The 19143-nt window shown below is 39.6% G+C and overlaps 1 protein-coding gene across 1 annotated transcript in view; it reads right to left on the bottom strand.

Moving 5' to 3' along the window:
- Positions 1 to 19143, bottom strand: part of COL9A2 (collagen type IX alpha 2 chain) — an 88548-nt gene that overhangs the window by 41021 nt on the left and 28384 nt on the right. The window contains exons 3-10 of the mRNA XM_073665734.1: positions 18696 to 18728; positions 15845 to 15907; positions 11472 to 11525; positions 10348 to 10383; positions 10238 to 10261; positions 10108 to 10161; positions 5549 to 5602; positions 2661 to 2708 (exon numbers count right to left, since the gene is read on the bottom strand). Of these exons, the coding sequence (XP_073521835.1) occupies positions 2661 to 2708; positions 5549 to 5602; positions 10108 to 10161; positions 10238 to 10261; positions 10348 to 10383; positions 11472 to 11525; positions 15845 to 15907; positions 18696 to 18728 (366 nt within the window). The remainder of the gene's footprint in view (positions 1 to 2660; positions 2709 to 5548; positions 5603 to 10107; positions 10162 to 10237; positions 10262 to 10347; positions 10384 to 11471; positions 11526 to 15844; positions 15908 to 18695; positions 18729 to 19143) is intronic.

The following is a 19143-nucleotide window of genomic DNA, read 5'->3' as shown; positions in this document are numbered from 1 at the left end:
CTTAGGAGTTATTAATAACAATCGATATAAAATTATATTTGTGATAAATGATAATTTTTTTTATCCTTATTCTTTATTACATTTTTCCAATTTTTACAAAATCAAGAGTTAACTACTAGTGATGAGCGAGCACTAAAATGCTCGGGTGCTCGAAGCTCGGGTCGAGCACATTGGAATACTCGGGTGCTCGACCCGAGCAACAAGCCCAATGTAAGTCTATGGGAAACTCGAGCATTTTTCTGGCTGCCCTCCCCGGCGGTCTGCAGAAGGTCAAAAATTGCCCAAATCGATGGGAACAGTGCTCAATTAAACATCAGGCAGGCAGAATATATAGGCAGACAGGCAGGCAGGGTATTTAGGAGGGTGCAGGAAAAACATAGCAGGGCACTCAGAACACACTAGTGCCCTCCGATTTTCATGCACCCGTCTCTTTAAAAAAGCCGGCCGGCAATTCCTCAGCGACATACACCGGTACCCGACAATTTAGAACAGAAAGAATAGAGCATCACACATAGATTAGATAGACAGAAACATGTCAGTCAGATATATAATAAGTACAGTGACAGTGTTGGTTACTGTACTTGTCATTTAGTGTTTAAATAAAGGATTTATTAAAAAAAAAATTGGCGTGGGGTTCCCCGTAATTTTAGTCTCTAGCGGAGGTTAAGCAGACGGCTGGGGCAGATGTTTGAAGCCTGGGAAGGGGGTAATACCCATGGTCAGGAAGCCGGTCATGTCAATGTAGACCTGATGTAAATATTTGCCAAAGAAATTGACAAGTTCCTTCTAGCCCAGTGGTTCCAAATATATATAGTTGCCATCCTAGTTGATAAACAAGGAGAAAAAACTGTTGGCTTTAGAATTTCAAGAGTTCTCCTTGTAGAACCACAGTTAGCATAAAAGGATTCCATTTGCATCCATCTATGAGAACTTTCTTCCAACCACCAGTCCTTTGTTGAGTCAAGAATAACAGCTTTTTAATATGCCGAGACATCCGGAACTCCATACCCCCCAAACTAAAAGGATAGAAAATAATTTTTTTTGAGACTCTTGTTTTTTCAACCCACCCATATGAATTTCCCAATTAATACTTGAAATTTGTTAATCAGCTTATGGGGAATTTTTAAGGGAATACATCTAAATAAATATAATAATTTGGGAAGTAAGGTCATTTAATAAATGATAATGAAGTGCAGTAAAAGAAGGGGTGATAATATATGTAATACTTGTGTTAGTGTGTTTTAAAGGGTGATATTTTTTCTTGAAGGATGAAGTATTATCATGGCTTTATTTACCTAGAGGCCCAGAAGATGTGCTTGAAAGCTGTCCTGGGATGTCTGCCACAGGTGGGTAAAGTCTCAGAGTAAGGTCAGAAGGAGCAGTCGTGGCCAGCATCTGTTGTGTTTTTCTAATTGATTGTTAAATAAGCTTACAAAACAGCGGTTTCACCCACAAAACCTATTTGCAGTGGCCATGCGGTTTTGTAGTAGAAGATGGTTACCATTGCCGATCTCAACCATGTCGTAACTGACCACGGCTGCATTGCTTAGCCTTAACCTTTACAACAGGCATTCAGTGATTATGAACTCTTGAGATGTAAGTGTGGCAATTTTTATTTTTTGAATTGTAAAGTATTCCATATATGCCATGAAATAGCTGAGTGAGTGTGAAAAGTAATAGCCACATCTCATCACCATACTCTTACATGAACGACGAAAGCAAGTACCATGGTGAAATCCGTACCTCATATAATTGAGAACCATGTCCCTGAAGAAGTCAAAAGGGCGAAACCCTGGGTCAGGCAAGGATGACAGGTATTCTGTTGTTTTTATGTTTGACTAAGGAGTTATTTTACTAATGTTTTTCGTGTGCCTACGCTTGGCGAATAAAAGTGGTTTCCTAGTTCACATTGTGTTTCGCTTTTCTTTTTCTATCCCGTAGGAATTACAATGAGAGACTAGGCCTATAATTCTTTTTTATTGTTAAAATGGACTAAGACCATTTGATGGTGGTTTAAAAGAACATCTACCTCAAATTATGAAATATACTGAACACACATGGTCTGGTTCACAAGTGTCCTTTATTAAAAGAATATCTTACTGCAGCTGGAATATTTTATATACTAAGAACCAGTATGTATCAATACTAAAAGTAACATTTACATAAGACTTTCCTAACAAACACTGCATGGAATGACATTGGCATTTTAACCAATAAAGTGCCAGGTTTTATAGTCTAATTCTGTCTGGAAGATAAAAGAAACATCTGATCAGCTGCCATAAGAAACAAAGTGACTTTTGCTTTTTAGTGTTTTTCATAAATGTCCCCAATTATTCTCAGTAGAATGCTATTATCTGTCTTTTTGTTTAGCCAACATAAAAGTATTTACCCATTGTCAAGCTGTGAATATTTCCAGACAGACAATTTCAAGACCCTCAGCAGTACACAGACTACACAACTCCTAATATTGTACTGGGTTTATATTTCCTCTTTGATCACTTGCTTGTCAGCACTCATTTATTTTGCTTCAAAGAAAATTTCCCTGTGCAGCAAGTTCAGAATAAAGAAACCTCAATTAAAAAGCAGATATTATGGGAATATAATAAAGACAATGGAAGCTCCAGTGTAGTAAATGAATCGACCCCAAGAAGAGAACTCACCAGAAAATCGGCACTGCCTTCCAAGCCTTGGATACTCCCCGATGGACCCTAAAACATAAAGGAAATCCCATAGTACATTTCATTTACTAAAACTACAGGACTAATCCATTGAGGAATGCTACTGTCTTATTAGCCATTTATGCTCTGTACTCGTAAATTCACATAATTACAGACTCAGCATTTACTGTTCATTCTGCAATTTAGGAACTGCACAGGGACAATGTGTTACACAGATAGTACTGAGGAAAGAAAAGAGAAAGCTGATAATAAGTTTTGCATAATGAATGTCAATGCAAATAGCAAAATACAGCAAGAGAAGACTATAGAAAGAAGAATGCACTCTCAGGAATTACAGATCATACCCTAGAGGTAAATGGTGAAAGGTGACAGTTTCATAGAACATCCTGTGAATATATGTGAACAATATGCTAAAATAAGTCTCTATGGAGGTCAGTTATTAATGGGAGATTCTGCCAGCGAAGCTGCACAAGTGACTATTTACATTGTCAGCGCAGTCAGACTAATACACACTGGGGGACATTTATAAACCAGCAATGAAAGAGAAAAGATTCATAATGAAAATGTAGCAAAATCGTAAAAATATAAAAGTAACAATGTAGGTAAATAAGAAAAATGCCAGAAATAAAGCAGTGCTTAAAGGGGTTGTCCTGGTATAGGCAACTGATGACCTATTTACAGGTAGCCAGCTACTGCAGCCCAGCTACTCTGCAACAAGAGCAGGAACAGCGGCTGCTACACTAAGGCTATGTGCCCACGTAGCAGATTTGATGCAGAGCGTATACTGTCAGGACCTGCGGTGACATCATTTAGTCAGCTGATGGTCACGCAACCATCATCTGACCGCCGACGTCAGCAGTCGCGTGACCATCAGGTGACTAAATGACATCACTGCAGGTCCTGACAGTACATCGCGGGACACCAAGGAGAGAGGACGTGGCCGGGAGCAGACCGGGGGAAGCCGGAGAGGTGAATATACAGGTTTTGTTTATTTTTAACTTTTTTATTTCTTTTTTTCACCACGTGGCAGCCGGGATGAAGAGGAGTTGTAGTCTCCTCTTCATCCGGGTTACCACACGCACCGCGATTACGCTGCAAATTCGCGGCCATTGAATTTAATTGAAACGCAGCAAATCCACATATACTGTACCTGCGGGTTTGCTGCGTTTCAATGTTCCTCAATGGCCACGAATTTGCAGCGTAATCACGGTAGAAATGGTCATGCTGCGTTTTGCAATGCAATGCAAATTCGGCGCGCAAATTAGCGCATCATGTGCACAGCACATCCGAATTCACATTGCTTTGCATGGCAGACTGTTTTACAAGACTTTTCGTGGCGTTTTCGCAGCTGTAAAAACGCAGCAAAAACGCTACGTGGGTACTTAACCTAAGACTATGTTCCCACGATGCAGAAATGCTGCATATTTTTTCCGCTTCTCCCTGGCAGGAAAAACGCATTCGGTTTTAAAATGCGTTTTTCCCGCCAGGTAGAAGAGTTTGTCAAGCGTCTTTGCATGCATTTCTGCATGCGGGTTATCAAGCGCTTTTCCAAGCAATTTTAGCATCACTTGGAAAAGTGCTTGACAACTTGTTCACACTATATAAATCCATGCGACCGGCATGTATTTATAGTAGTGTGACCAAGTTAGTTAAAAAAAATAGAATAAGAATGGTAAAAAATAAAAAATAAAGATTATACTCACCTTCCGATGTCCTCCCGGTGTTTTCTCTGCTGCATCCGGTGTCTTGGGCGGCTCGCGGTGGTGTGAAGGACCTGCGGTGACGTCATTGAGTCATGTGACAGGTAACATGACTCAATGACGTCATGGCAGGTCCTTCACAACACCGCGACCCATACAGCAGACCAGACGGAGGGGAGAAAACACCGGGAGGACATGGGAAGGTAAGTATAATCTTTATTTTTTATTTTAAATTCTTTTTTTTAACAGGTTCTATGGTACCCAGGTCTGGATGAGAGTCTCCTCTCCTCCAGACCTGGGTACCATCCGCACATTGAACCGTGTGATATCCGCATGTACAGATGTAGTCATGCGGATGTCACGCGGTCCAATGCAAGTCAATGGCGGCGATTACGCTGCGTGTCCGCAAAATTAATGGACATGCTGCGTATTTTTCCGCAATGATAATCCGCAGCAGAAATTTCTGCAGCATGTGCACAGCACATGCGGATTATCATTGGGGACCATGGGGCAAGTATTACCAAGCGTTTTTTAAGCGCTTTCACTGCGGAAATTCCGCGGCAAAAACGCTTGAAAAACGCATAGTGGGCACGCAGCCTCACACTAAGCTCAGCAGCTCCATTCAAAGCATTTACATCTGGCCACTGCCGGAGCAAAAAACAGCTGATCACTGGGGGCGCCGTGTGTCAGAACCACACTGATCTGTATTCTGTAGATAGAAAATACCTATACCCGGACAACTCCTTTAAAACTCACCAAAGGCAGGTCTTTCCGGTATGCAAATTAATATCATATCCATGGATGTGCGACACGCAACATCTCCACCAATTACCTGTTCCTGGCGTTGGAGGCAGTCAGATGTGATCAGATGTAGAGCTGCATAGCACAGTTCTGTCAACAACATAGTGGCTGGGGCAGGTACTGCACATCCGTCTCTATTCAAATGAGTAGGGTTGTATCCGCAGAATCCCGCTGTGGCCATTATATAGTTGACAGAGCTAATGCTGTTGCACTCTGCAACTGTTCACATCAAGTCGGCACCAGCACCAGGAACAGCTGATTAATGGGGGTGTTGCACTTCCAATGATCTGAAATTGATGACCTATCCTAAGAATAGGTCAGCAACATAAAAATACTTGATAATTCCTTTAAGAATATATCTGTACATACTGGTTTTCCAGGGGGCCCAGGTGGTCCAGTAGGTCCAAGCGGTCCTTTAATGCCCTGACAAAAAAAGAAACAAACCAATATACTTAATATAAAAAGAAAGAATTTATTTTTTCCCCCAGAATATTCCCCATAAATTTCCCTATCAGGAAACAACTATGTAGTGGTCAGATTAGTAATGGAAAATGCATGAATATGAGTTAATTTAAAGACTATCACAAAATGAAATAAAAAATGACTGGATGTACTGATAAGCCAATAGATGTAAGAAGTAATGTACATATATGCATCAAATAAAGAGGTCTGTGTTTGTGCAATGTTTAACTCTATACTTGACTTCTATCCAATATTGCTATTATTGTGCAGTATGTATGCACTAAATTTTGAGGAGCAGCTTCTCTCACTGTCTTCATGGCGAATTTATTCACTGCAAATTGAATATTTTGGAAAAATTCGGTGAAGCTGGCAAATTAAAATTTTAAAAGATCCGCTCATCTCTACCAGGTACCTGACCTGCTCTGTTCAATTGTCTAAATACCGCTGCACTAAGGGTATTGAGGATTCTGAAGCAAATCCGCTCCACATTGTAAAACAAAAACACTTTAAATACTCTTTGAATACTCTTCCTATTCATTTCAATGGATAATCCACTTTAGTGTTCATACAAGAGTTTTTTTACCATGAGATTTTGCAAAAAAAAAGGTGAAAGTGACTTGTAAAACTGTGATATTTTTCCCTCCCAAAAACTCTGAAAATTAAACCATTAGTTTAATTCATTTGATTAGATAAAAGTATTAAAGACATGGCTTATTTACTAAAAGCTACTTTAATATACCTGTATGCCAGGTGGCATCAAAAGAGAAGAAATGTCTACTTAGCTGCAGTAAATATAATACGACAAGTTCACTACTATTCTACAGTTTCTCTCTTTACTAACTTCTTGCATGTTACATAAATATGATAAATGTCCCCCATTTCAAGGATTTGCATATATTTAGCCATAAGAACATTAAAGGTTCTTAAGTTTATAGACAGTAAATAAAGATATTCAGCCAGGAAATGGAAATATACAGTAAGCCTTTGTAAATATAAACCATCTTTCCATTGTTCACAATTTCCCAGTTTTATGAATGCAGCCATCAGTGAAAATAATGGATATTGTTTATTCTGAGGCTGAGCAACAAGTTGAATGATACAATCTCACAGCTAGCTTTCTCATTTATAATAAAAGTGCTCAGATGAGATCAGGGCTTTGTGCAATACAGTCTAGTTCTTCTACACGTAAGGCCCCCATCACATGTACCTTTCTACGGTACATTCTGTTTTTACTGGAGACACGTATCCACACGTACCTATTAAGTCCTATGGTGATCTTCACATGTCCGTGGTTTGTTTCACCACTTCTTGTTCACGCCGCACTGTGCGAAACCTGGCGACTCTGGAAAACTATGACATCAGTAACGTTACAGCTCTTCACAGTCGCTGGGTCACACTGCGCTGTGCGTGACCTGGAACGTCTGAAGAGCAATAACGTTACTGATGTTGGATTCGCTTGGATTACCTCGGAATCGCTTGGGCTATATCAGACCTGGGTTACAACTTTTTTTTTTTATAAAGTGGTGAATGAGGGAAAGTGTCTTTGTTTTATTTCTCTGTATTTTGTGTGCATGTTACCATTCGCTGGACTATGTCGGATTCAGTGGACTACGTCAGACCAGCATGGGAATTTTTTTTTTTTAATAAAGTGGTGAACCAGGGAAAGTGTCGGGGAGTGTTTATTTCAATAAAGTATTTGTGTTTATTTCCTTTTTTCCTAGGTTAGTAATGGGGGTGTCACCTCTCCATTACTAACATCAGGGCTTGATGTCAGCTGTGTTTTTGGACAATTCAAAGTTGAAATCAACCCCAAGCACCATTACCATGATTGCCAACACACCAGGACATCGGGAAGAGCCAGGCAAAGCGCCAGAATTGATGCGCCACTTCTGGGGCAGCTGCGGGCTGGTATAACCATGGACCTTGCCAGCCTGATAATATCAGCTCACAGCTGTGTGCTTTACCTATGCTGGTTACCAAAAATGGGGGGATCCCATCTTATTTTTTTCATTTATTTGGGTAATATAAAGATGCACAATAAACTCCACATGGAAGGCACTAAAGGGTGCAATTTTATAATGGGTCGTGGGGTTGTGAAATTATATATCTGATGGATATCTATCTTATTTTCTATTATCTATATAGCTATCTATTTATTGTCTATCTATCTATTATCTTTGTGCATCTTTCACACATAAAAAACAAGAATTCTTGAATGCATTTTATTCCGGTACGTGTCACACGGACGGCAAACATGTACACATGGATGGCACATAGATGGTACACACTTGCACACAGATGGGCAACAGAAAACCACACGGATAGTAAAAGAGGACCGTTTAATGCGTACATTTTTTAAGCATGTGTAGGGGGCCTAGAGAGGTGATTCGAATGTCTATCTAGTTAATATCATAATATAACCTCTTCTCTAATATATTGCAATTAAAAAGTTTCTACTGTTCCATTGTAATAGTGGGGAAGGACATAGCCTTCCTTTGGCACTGAAGTAGTTAAAGAAAGTGTTCCTGTAGTTAGACCTCTCTAAACTGTTGGTAGGCCAAGCTAAGGGGTTAGCTCTAGTGGTCCAGTCAGTAGAGTAGAGGGGGGAAATTAGTGCCCTGAACAAGCCTTGAGTGTTATAGAGCTTGTTCCTGGCATAATTCCTTGTGGGCTGCAGTACCTGTAACCAGCCACAAGATGCCACTGTCACAGGTGCAGATGTCAGGTTGAGTCTGCTAGCAGTGTTACAGACAGTGATGGGGTTAATGCTGTGTGATGGCAGCCCACAGAGGGTGGGCACTTTAGGAAAATCCATGCTTAGTTTCCAGAAGCAGGAAGTGATGAGTAGTAAAAGAGATAGGACAGTGAACTGTACGGGCTGCCTGACTATGTGGTGGCTGCTAGGGTAGACGGGAGCTCCATACCCTCAGACAGTGGGATCACCACTGTAAAAGTCTCCCTATGCAAGAGTCCTGTTAGCCGGCCGGAGAAACTCAACAGAGGTATTGAGGACCCGGGGTACTTCTAGTCTGCAGGAAGCAGAGGAAGATAAGTAGGACTCCAGGCTAAGACGTGGGGGAGATATTGGATCCGGAACACTGTTCGTATTGCAGAAGAGTCTCTTAGGCTAGAGATTAGAGTCACAGAGATGCTTCACTTAAAGAGGGAACCAGGGCTGAAGATGTTGCCAGCGCCTGTGAGGGAGATAATAACCTGTCGGGCCTTATCCATTATATCTGCCTGTAAATATTGTACATACTCCTCTTCCCCAAGTAAAGTCCAAGTTATTGTTAAGAACCTCGTGTCCTCTGAATTTATTGCTGCCCTGGTCCCAGAAGAGAAATGCCTGGAGACAGCCGCAATCGGATGGTTTGAAGTAAGTGGAGAACACCACATACACAGCCACACATCAGAGAGAGGACACGTATTGTCTGTAGGGTGCCAGAGTGAGCAGGGGCTACAGCTCGCCCACGACTACCTCGCTGGGGCACCTTACACCATCACTACGCTATCTAGCTGCTTTATTTTTTTTACCCACTTCCTTTTTTATTCCTCTTTATTTGAAAACCCCCAGTGCATGCTGGGATAATCAAACAAGTTGTCATTAGGGGGCAGAAGCTGTGGTCACTGACACAGCCTCTGCCCACACCCTGAAATGAAAAGTCATCAGTGACGTCCTTTTCAGGGGCTGGGCTAGTCCCTGCTCTACTGAGCATGCATCGGTTGTCAATTCCGAGGTGTGCTCTGTAGGATCTTGTCACTGTGCAATATGCAGAGTTGCAATGCGCTCCCTTGCCAACTCTGATGAGAAGTGATGAGCTCTCATGAGAGCGCGCTGTTAGTGCGCATTGTAAGGAGATTACCTGGTGAGCAGAGACCAGTCCCATAGCATAAAAAATCACCAAGTGTACCAATTTGTGGTCGCATTGTGCCGCTGATCGTTTCATATAAGCGGACCTTTATTCATTGGCAAACTTTTATAATAGCCCTCCACCAGTGTAACAGGTTGGCTTTCCACAAATATTAATACAAAGTATGCAACTCTATCATACAAGTTTTAGAGGATTATAGGACTGCCCAGGATTAGAAAAACATGGGTGTTTTGTTTTAGAAACAGCTCCACACCAGTCCATGAGCTGGGTCTAACATAGCAGCTCAGCTCCATTGAAGTATATGGGGTTGACATGTAATATCACAGACAACTTGTGGACATGTGTAGCACTGTTTCAGAAAAAAACAAACATTTCTTTGAAATCATAGGCAATTCCTTTAAGATTTTTTATTCACCCAGAAAGTGACTCAGTAAAACAATGACCTGAAACTGTTATTTCATGTGTATGAACACTTTGCCCACAATAGCATTTCATCTATGAGCATTTAATCAGAAAGCCATACTTCATTTGTAGATGAATTGTAATTATTAATCTTGCTGCTGAATTTCACGTGAATTGCATGACAAATCCTACCTTTGGTCCTGTGGCTCCAATTTCTCCAGGAAGCCCAACAGGTCCTGGATTACCCTAAAAAAGCCACATTGTCAATCCTTTTACAATTAAGGTTTGTAATATGAGTAATAATGAGTTAGGTTACACTTACTGGAAGTCCAGCAACACCCGGGCCCTAATATGAAAGGGGTGAGATAAATAAATGTTTATATTGTTACCATAAAAGAACTGTACAGATATCATAGATACATTCATACTCACTGCTTTTCCAGGTGGTCCTGGAAGTCCAGGCTGGCCCTATGTAACACAATAATTAAAAAATATGCTATTAAATGTAAAGAAACTGTATGTGACTAGTAATCCATGAGCTATCTATTAACCAATACTGTATATACTATCTGCCTTCCAAAACATCCCTATGAGTGATATTCGTTTTTTTCATGGATAGTACTCATACCTATGACAGTCTATGGAGCTGTTCACATCAATCAGATTTTTTCCTTGGACCGAGTGGTCCGTGCAAAACCATGGAAACATGTCCCATATTAGTCCGAGTGTCAGATCAAAATCAGAAATGCAAGTCTATGGATCAATGAACAAATTGGACAACATTCGGATGCCATTCATGTATTGTCCATTTATCATTGACTGATAAGAAGGTGGAGAAACTTTTGTTTCTCATCAGTGCAAAAACTGATGAAACTCTGGCCCAACTCTGATGAAAATCACTGATGAAACTTGGTCCGTTTTTCTTGAATGTAAAAAAAACCTGACGTCTGAATGAGGCTAAGGCCTAATGTATGCATCAAGAACGCAAGCCCTTATATATACCATTAAAATCATCTGCAAGATAATCTACGGTAGCTGTTACTAATGGGAAGCATAACCAGGTCAGCCTGGCAATATTTTCCAAATTTGTGGTTACAATGAAATTTCTAATGTCTGCTACAGTCCTAGTTCACACAACATATTACTGGCATCTAAAGTTTCAGTCCCTGCACATTATTTCAGATATAGTAGTAATAAACAGATGTTTCACATGATTCCATGGTCTCCTTTTACTGTGGTGTACATTGCATGGAAGGACCTTTCTACTTTAGATTTTTTTTCTGCACTGGTGCTGCAATGCAATGGAAGGAAATACCTCTGCCTGAAGCCCAAGCGGAAAAGGAGCCCTGCTCTTACTGTTGAATGTACCAACTTACCAATCGTGCAGGATTATTTTTCCATTATTTTTCTTCATTTTGATGTAAAAAAAAGAGGAGCCCAGTTTAACAAGGCTGCCAATGGCTGCAGTGTAGATACAAGCTGGAGTGTGGATTGTACAAGTTAGGGAATAGGCCTCAATAAAGGCTTAAAACCGCAGAGATTCATCAGTTACTTACCTTAGCTCCATAACGACCTGGTGGGCCCGGATCTCCCTTAGCGCCAATTAGCCCCTGCAAGAAAAGTGCATTTGGTGTCATGACAAACTACAGTATAATGGACCAGGCTGTAATGAGGTCCATGGCTGATTGTTCTAGGTGTAATTAGAAAGCTTACTCATGTCTATTATTTATTTATTATCTTTAGCATCAACACATTTCCTAGCGCTTCACAGACATCAGCGCTGTCTCCATTGGGACTCACAATGTAAACTCCCTATCAGTATGTCTTTGGCATGTGAGAGAAACCCACATAAAAAACATACAAACTTCTTGCTGATATTGTCCTTGGTTTGAATAGAATCCAGAAACTCAGCGCTGCTAAACAATAAGTCACCATGCTGCTATGTTTCGACCCTACGTTTTCACTTTGGAGTGTACATTTTTTGAGTTTTTCACTGTTTTCTGATAATAAAAAAACACAATACAATTTTATAAAAACAGACTTTTTTGCACTTAAATGTTAACACTTATTTGCCATTTACTTAGCCAACATAAGTGATGGAGTATAGTTTTTGGTAAGGGTTGAACTTTTAAATAATGTGCCATTACACAGTGGCGCAGTGGTTAGCATTGCAGCTCTGGGGTCCTGGGTTCAAATCCCACCAGGAATAACATCTGCAGGGAGTTTGTATATTCTCCCTGTGTTTGCGTGGGTTTCCTCTGGGTTCTCCCGTTTCCTCCCACACTCCAAAGACATACTGATAGGGAATGTAGATTGTGAGTCCCAATGGGGACAGTGCCAATAATATCTGTAATGTGCTGTGGAATTAATGGTGCAATATATGTGAGTAAAATAAATAAATATTTTTCTATATTTATAATTCAAGGGTGGATTGTCCCAAGACAATCATTACGTGACAAGCTAAAACCAAATGACTACAGAACATATTGTTAGAAAAGAAGGTATGAAATCATTTTATTTAAGTGATTGTCCAATTACACAAAACATTTTCATTGGTTTCCAAATGTAAATTAAATCAACTTACTAATGTAATTTAATACTTTTTAGATGTCTTGACAAACTACTTGTGTGAGCGCCACTTTCACTCTAAAACAGGAAGAGAGCTTGCTCCCCCTCTCTTTGTTGGTGACATGCTAAAAGGGTTGGCCACCTGGCTCAGTTCATTAACTAAGCTCTCTGTCTGGCCCAATTCTTTAGCCAGCCCCTTAAAGCACATCTCCAACAAACAAGGAGTAGAAAGTATATATATTAATTAACAATCAACATTATACGTAAGATTCAGCTTCTATCAAAGCTGGACATCAGACTTGGGCTTTGAAAATTCGAAAAATACGGGAGCGACTCGGAGTTGCAGCAAAATGTTGTGAATTTTGGAGTTTTCAAACCAGTTTCTCCCAGCCCAGCTCAAATTGGCAGAGATGGGATGGATCTGGGGCAGAGCTTGGGCAGGGCAGGTGCACTACAGGGGCAGTTCACCACAATTTGTTTAATTCATTGTCAGCTGTAGTGTCCTCCTTACGCTACAAATCTCACTCCCGTCCCTGACGAAGCCGCGCAGAATATACACATACTGCACGCAAAGATATACAGCATGTACACACTGCACGCATACAAATATAGTATGTACACACTGTACATATATATTATGTGCACACACTGTAGACACACACACATAGAGTATATACACACATTGTACACACATATACAGTATATACACTCTGCACACATATATATACAGAATATACACAAACTGCACGCATACATATACAGTATGTACACACTGCATGCATACAAATATAGTATGTACACACTGTACATATCTTACTACATAAAGAGCTTAATATTGAAGTGAGTCCGAGAAAAACATCAGCTGACTTTGTTATTGTAGATGACGACGATGAAACGGAACATTTTCCTATTGAATTTTTAAATAGCTTAACCCCATCAGGCATGCCAAGTGACTGCCTTAGACTTAAGGTGGACAGCATTATTATGTTGTTGAGAAATTTGAATACAAAACTAGGACTCTGCAATGGTACACGATTAGTTGTAACATCATTGAATAGAAATGTTCTTGAGGCAGAGATTTTAACAGGATCAGCTGAAGGTGATAAGGCACACAGAGAGATTTCAACGCGATCTGCCCTGGGCAATTCACTTTTTGAATTGGCAAACGTCTCTGTAATCTTCTAAATTTTATTTTTGTTTTCTGTAATCTCATTTACTAATTTATTAATTATGACTACTTTGTTTATCGTGTAAAAAGGCTGAAAATAAATAGATATGGGTAATTTTAGTTAGTTTTTATTATGTAAATCACACTTTTCTAGCTTCTGAAACTTATTTGTTTCGGAACTCGGGTTGCTAGCATATATATAGTATGTACACACATTGCACACATACATACAGTTAGGTCCATATATATTTGGACAGAGACAACATTTTTCTAATTTTGGATGCTCTCAACCCAATTGAGCATGCATTTCACTTGTTAAAGACTAAACTTCAGACAGAAAGGCCCACAAACAAACAGCAACTGAAAACCACCGCAGTGAAGGCCTGGCAGAGCATCAAAAAGGAGGAAACACAGCGTCTGGTGATGTCCATGAGCTCAAGACTTCAGGCAGTCATTGCCAAAAAGGGGTTTTCAACCAAGTACTAGAAATGAACATTTTATTTACAATTATTTAATCTGTCCAATTACTTTTGGTCCCTTTAAAAGCAGGGTGGCACATGTTAAGGAGCTGAAACTCCTAAACCCTTCATCCAATGTTAATGTGGATACCCTCAAATGAAAGCTGAAAGTCTGAACTTCAACTGCATCTGAATTGTTTTGTTTAAAATTCATTGTGGTAATGTCTAGAACCAAAATTAGAAAAATATTGGCTCTGTCCAAATATATATGGACCTAACTGTATACAGAATATAAACAAACTTCACACATACATATCCAGAATATACACAAACTGCATGCATACATATACTGTATGTACACACTGCATGCATACAAATATAGTATGTACACACTGTAGATATACATATATAGTATGCACACACTTCACACACAGAATATATAGACACATTGTACACACACAGTAGAATCATAGAATCATAGAATCATAGAATGGTAGAGTTGGAAGGGACCTCCTGGGTCATCTGGTCCATTGAAGGGGAACTCACCACCTCTCGTGGCAGCCTGTTCCACTCATTAATCACCCTAACTGTCAAAAAGTTTTTTCTAATATCTAATATCTAATATACACACACTGGGCACATTCAGTATATATACACACTACACACATGCATATACAATATAAACACTCTGGACACACACATATACAGTATATATACACACACTGTACACACATATACATACAATGCGCATATACAGTAAATATACACACTGCACAAACATATATGCACAACTCGGAGTTGAACCAAAATTCTGCGATTTTGAACGCTTTCACGCCAGTTTCTCCCAGCTCCGCCAAAGTAGGTGGAGCTGGGCTGGGATGTGGGTGCAGTGATGGTGTGACGTCATAGCTCATCTAATTGATTAAGTTATCTGAGAGTAGCAAATATGCCGCCTTCTACGCTCTGCCGCCCTAGGCCATTGGGTGCCTACTCGTAAATACGGCCCTGCATGTGAATGATGTTTAGCAAGTGATCACTGCAGGAAGAATGCAAAAGACAGTTAGGGACAATTTCAGGTGTTGAAGACTACATTTTTTTAACCCATGTCTTGCTTTTGGCTACATTTTTAAAAATCCTGTACATCACGCAATGCAACATTAGAAATCAGCTTCTTATTCCTCCAGTGCATTTAAATAAAAAGCAAAGCAACTTTGCAAATCTTAACCTTCAGATAGTCACCACAAATTACTTACACTATTAGTTGCGTGCCAGTTTTCATATTGAAAAATAAACATATATAAAAGAAGAGAGGTGCCCAGCTAGGAAGCTACGGAAACTGACAGTTACATACCTTCCATATTTGCAGAAATATGATGAAAACAAACTCACTTGGGGTCCAATGGACCCCACACGACTAATTAAAGGCTAAAGAGGTTTTCATTACTATAATGTTGATGATCTATCCAACATCAGATCAATTAGGGTTTGAGACCTGTCACACCCACTGAACCGGTGTTACCAGCTTCGTCAGTGGCCGGATATAGATAGCTGTATTGTTATATGGAGTATAACAATACAGCTCCATTACAATGATTGGTGGCCCCTCATGGGTGCTACATTAAATCTCCTATTCAAATACTAAAAGCTTATCTGCAGTACATGGCAATAGTTACTAATCATTGTAACTGATGTATCCGTGCAACAAATATTAATCCAAAATCCACATTTTACTTACATCAATTCCAGATTCACCAGGAAGTCCATCTGGCCCAGGAAGACCTGGTTCTCCTTTTGCACCCTAAAGAAATAAAGCATGATAGTTATTAGAGGTAGTTACTAGACAACAAAAATATTTAATATAGTTCATTCTTTGTAAATGTTATAAGTTTTTTTCTTAATGATTATACTTTAAAATAATTCAGTATTATGAAAAACCCACTCAATATGCTACAAGATAGCAGGCCAAGTAAGGCTTAGATCACACAATGTTCTGCATCTGCTTTTAGCTGGACCTTTTAACCCAATTCTGCTAAACTTTTACACAATTATACAACTGTATTCTAATATGTCTGCTATTGAAAATGTGTATCCCACCATTTCCATTAGTTTAAACATTTTTATTGAAAAAAGTTGTCTACACCCCAGACAAATGCATACCAAGAGGACACTCTTTTGGCATATGTTTAACCACCAAAGTCTATGACATAATTAAATCTAGCCCAAAATGTGAAATTCTGAAAAAAACACTGATTGTTTTGAAAGTGACCACAGGATGCCACAAATAGTAGCTTGCACTCCACTAACAGATTTGCAAAGCAAATGTCCCTTTTGATAGTGAAAGTGTTCTAATAAACATTATACCAGTGAAGTAAAATGTATAAAGCTCTGAATATACTCTTTAAAGTACCAGAGTTGTTTTTTTTTAATTCATCCTGTCACTAGCCCCCAGTATATATAAGTTAGTACTACCATAGTTGGTTGTTCCTTTCTATTGGGAAATGCCTGGTATACAGTATCTCTTTTTAGTTAGGTCATGTGATTACATAGTGACCCCCTAAGAATTACATGGCTTTATGTTCCCTGAAGAGGATTACCATCTCAGACAATAAAAGCTAAGGTATGATGCAATTTCACAGACTAAATCACTGAAGTTCTCTCTACAGTTGAGGGACAGAAGCTCATATGATAAATAATGATGACGATTGCACAGTGCCTGTCACATAGTTATAATGAAGGCAATCACAGTTCAGCCTTTCTGACTGTATAATTATAGTATATTTGTTTATTAAGGGGCATAAAGAGGGGAGGATAATCATGGAGATACAACATCAGGCAGAGATAGTGCAGGTTCTAGCTAAATTCTTATGATACTGTAATGATGCATCATGGAATTGACAGCAAAGCATGGACGAATAACATGCAAGATGAAAGGTAGGATTAAAATTGGAGGCTGAAAAGAAGAAAACAGGAGTTTGAATTGCATGGGAATAAGTGCACGGTATATAAGAGGGGTACGTACAATCAGGTGGGGCAGTTATTCAGGAAAAAAACTGGAGAGCTTCCTTAAAAAACCTCCAACCGTAAAGTTGTGTTTTAGATATATTTAAAGATTTCTTTCATCTGTATTACAGATAAGGTGCAAAATTATCCCATGGCCTACAATTTAACAATTAATAAGTTGGCCATGCACACTAGATTAATGTTGGCCAAAGCCACCAGTTTTGGCAGGACTGACCAACCATCTCATGCGCATGGTATAGGCATTCTCCACCAATGACATTTGTCAGGGCAGAGAAGAATCAGGCAGTTGAACTTTATTATGCCTCTTGCTCTTCTTAGAGATCTGTGATGCTGGGGTGCAGTGGTGCACTGTCCGTTTGTAACTTTCAAATTTTACCGCCAAAATCGCTATTTAACCTGTTCAAGACTGCTATATTGTATACTCACCTGACAAAGGCTCCAGTGCAGAGCCAAAAACCGGTTTGTGTATTTCAATAATTCAATAAAGATGTTATCTCCACATACTGGCAAGAGAACCATTTTTTTCAACCGACGGACAGCGCACCAGAACACAGCGAGCCGAACGGGAAGTGTTCAGTGCCGCAGTCCCGCACAGAGGTGAGCTTAGAACACACACTAACCATGCTCCTCGGATCCATCACTAGCAAGCACCAACACATATTGTAATATTGCATATCTTGTTCATCTTAGAGATAAGCTGCCACCAGCAGTGTATGGCTAGCAGTGCTGTGGAGCCGGAGTCGGAGTGGGTGTCCATTTTGGTACAGTCGGTATAAAATGGACCGACTCCGACTCCTAAAATATATAATAAATTGGGTACAGTAGTACAATGCAGGATGTGCTGTAAATGTTTTCATAAGAAATACACCTACTGTATCCTCACCCATTCCTTGTTGATTGTGAGTCCTCGCGGGCAGGGTCCTCTCTCCTCCTGTACCAGTCGCTGACTCGTTTTGTTCAAGATTATTGTAAGTGTTTCTGCTATGTATACAACTTTTTCACATGTAAAGCGCCATGAAATAAATGGCGCTATATTAATAATAAATAATAAGAAGAATTTGGGAAAGTTATGAAATGTCCTATAAAAGTCTGTTCTATTCCTGATCTAAGGATCTCGGCTTTTAGTTGAGATGAATCTGTGCTGCAGTTAATGTACACGCTCAGTAGTGAGTCAGGGCTGTGGAGTCAGAGTCAAAGTCAGGGAGATTGAGGAGTCGGAGTGGGAGCTTTGGCTTACCAACTCCACAGCCCTGAATTGGCTAGTAAGCCATGCAATATACATGCGTGTTTGTCTAATTGCACATACAGATCACAGGTATATATTATGTATGGTCAGCCATAGACTAGAACTAAAATTATATATACAACAATGTAGTGTGGTCCTTTTCTGTTTATGCCTTCAATTTAGGTTTCATTCTTAACTTCACTCATAAAATGGGCAAGACACATCAATTTAAGTAAGATAAAATATCAGAAGCTGTGAACCTTTTTAAACAAAGGTTTAAGGCTAAGGTAAAACTTTCTGTGTTCTGAAGGATTAAATCAGTTGTTTAATTGGTACTCACCGCAGGTCCGATTCCTGGAGGCCCTTTATCACCCTGTAGAGAAGCAGAAGTCAATTAACCAACCATCTCTTAATTCATCGTGACTGCTCCAAGGGTAATAGTATACATAATTTACCAGAGAAAAGTTTAAACATGTTGTAAAAAAAAAATGCTGGTTGATTAAGAAACATTTACTATAAATCTGTATAAGAAAAAGCCTTTTTGTGAAGGCAAAATGTAATTTCTATTCTGTAAAGATGGAAGGTTGCATCTTAGAAACAGGTCATTTCATTATGTTGGAGCGGTTGCTATAAAATGGAATTAACTTTATGAGATAGTTTTAAACATCAGTCATATCATTACATTTACTATTAAGCATTTTAATACACTTTGCATGCAGCGGGCTTCGCTTTGGTATTTGGAAGAGAATGGTAAAGTGTGCTCTGTAGGTGTGAAACTCTGAAAGCTC

Source organism: Phyllobates terribilis, unplaced genomic scaffold, assembly GCF_046119375.1.
Source record: "Phyllobates terribilis strain yellow unplaced genomic scaffold, ASM4611937v1 Scaffold_2__4_contigs__length_985480577, whole genome shotgun sequence".
Lineage (NCBI taxonomy): Eukaryota > Metazoa > Chordata > Amphibia > Anura > Dendrobatidae > Phyllobates > Phyllobates terribilis.
This window is presented reverse-complemented; position numbering and strand designations above follow the sequence as displayed.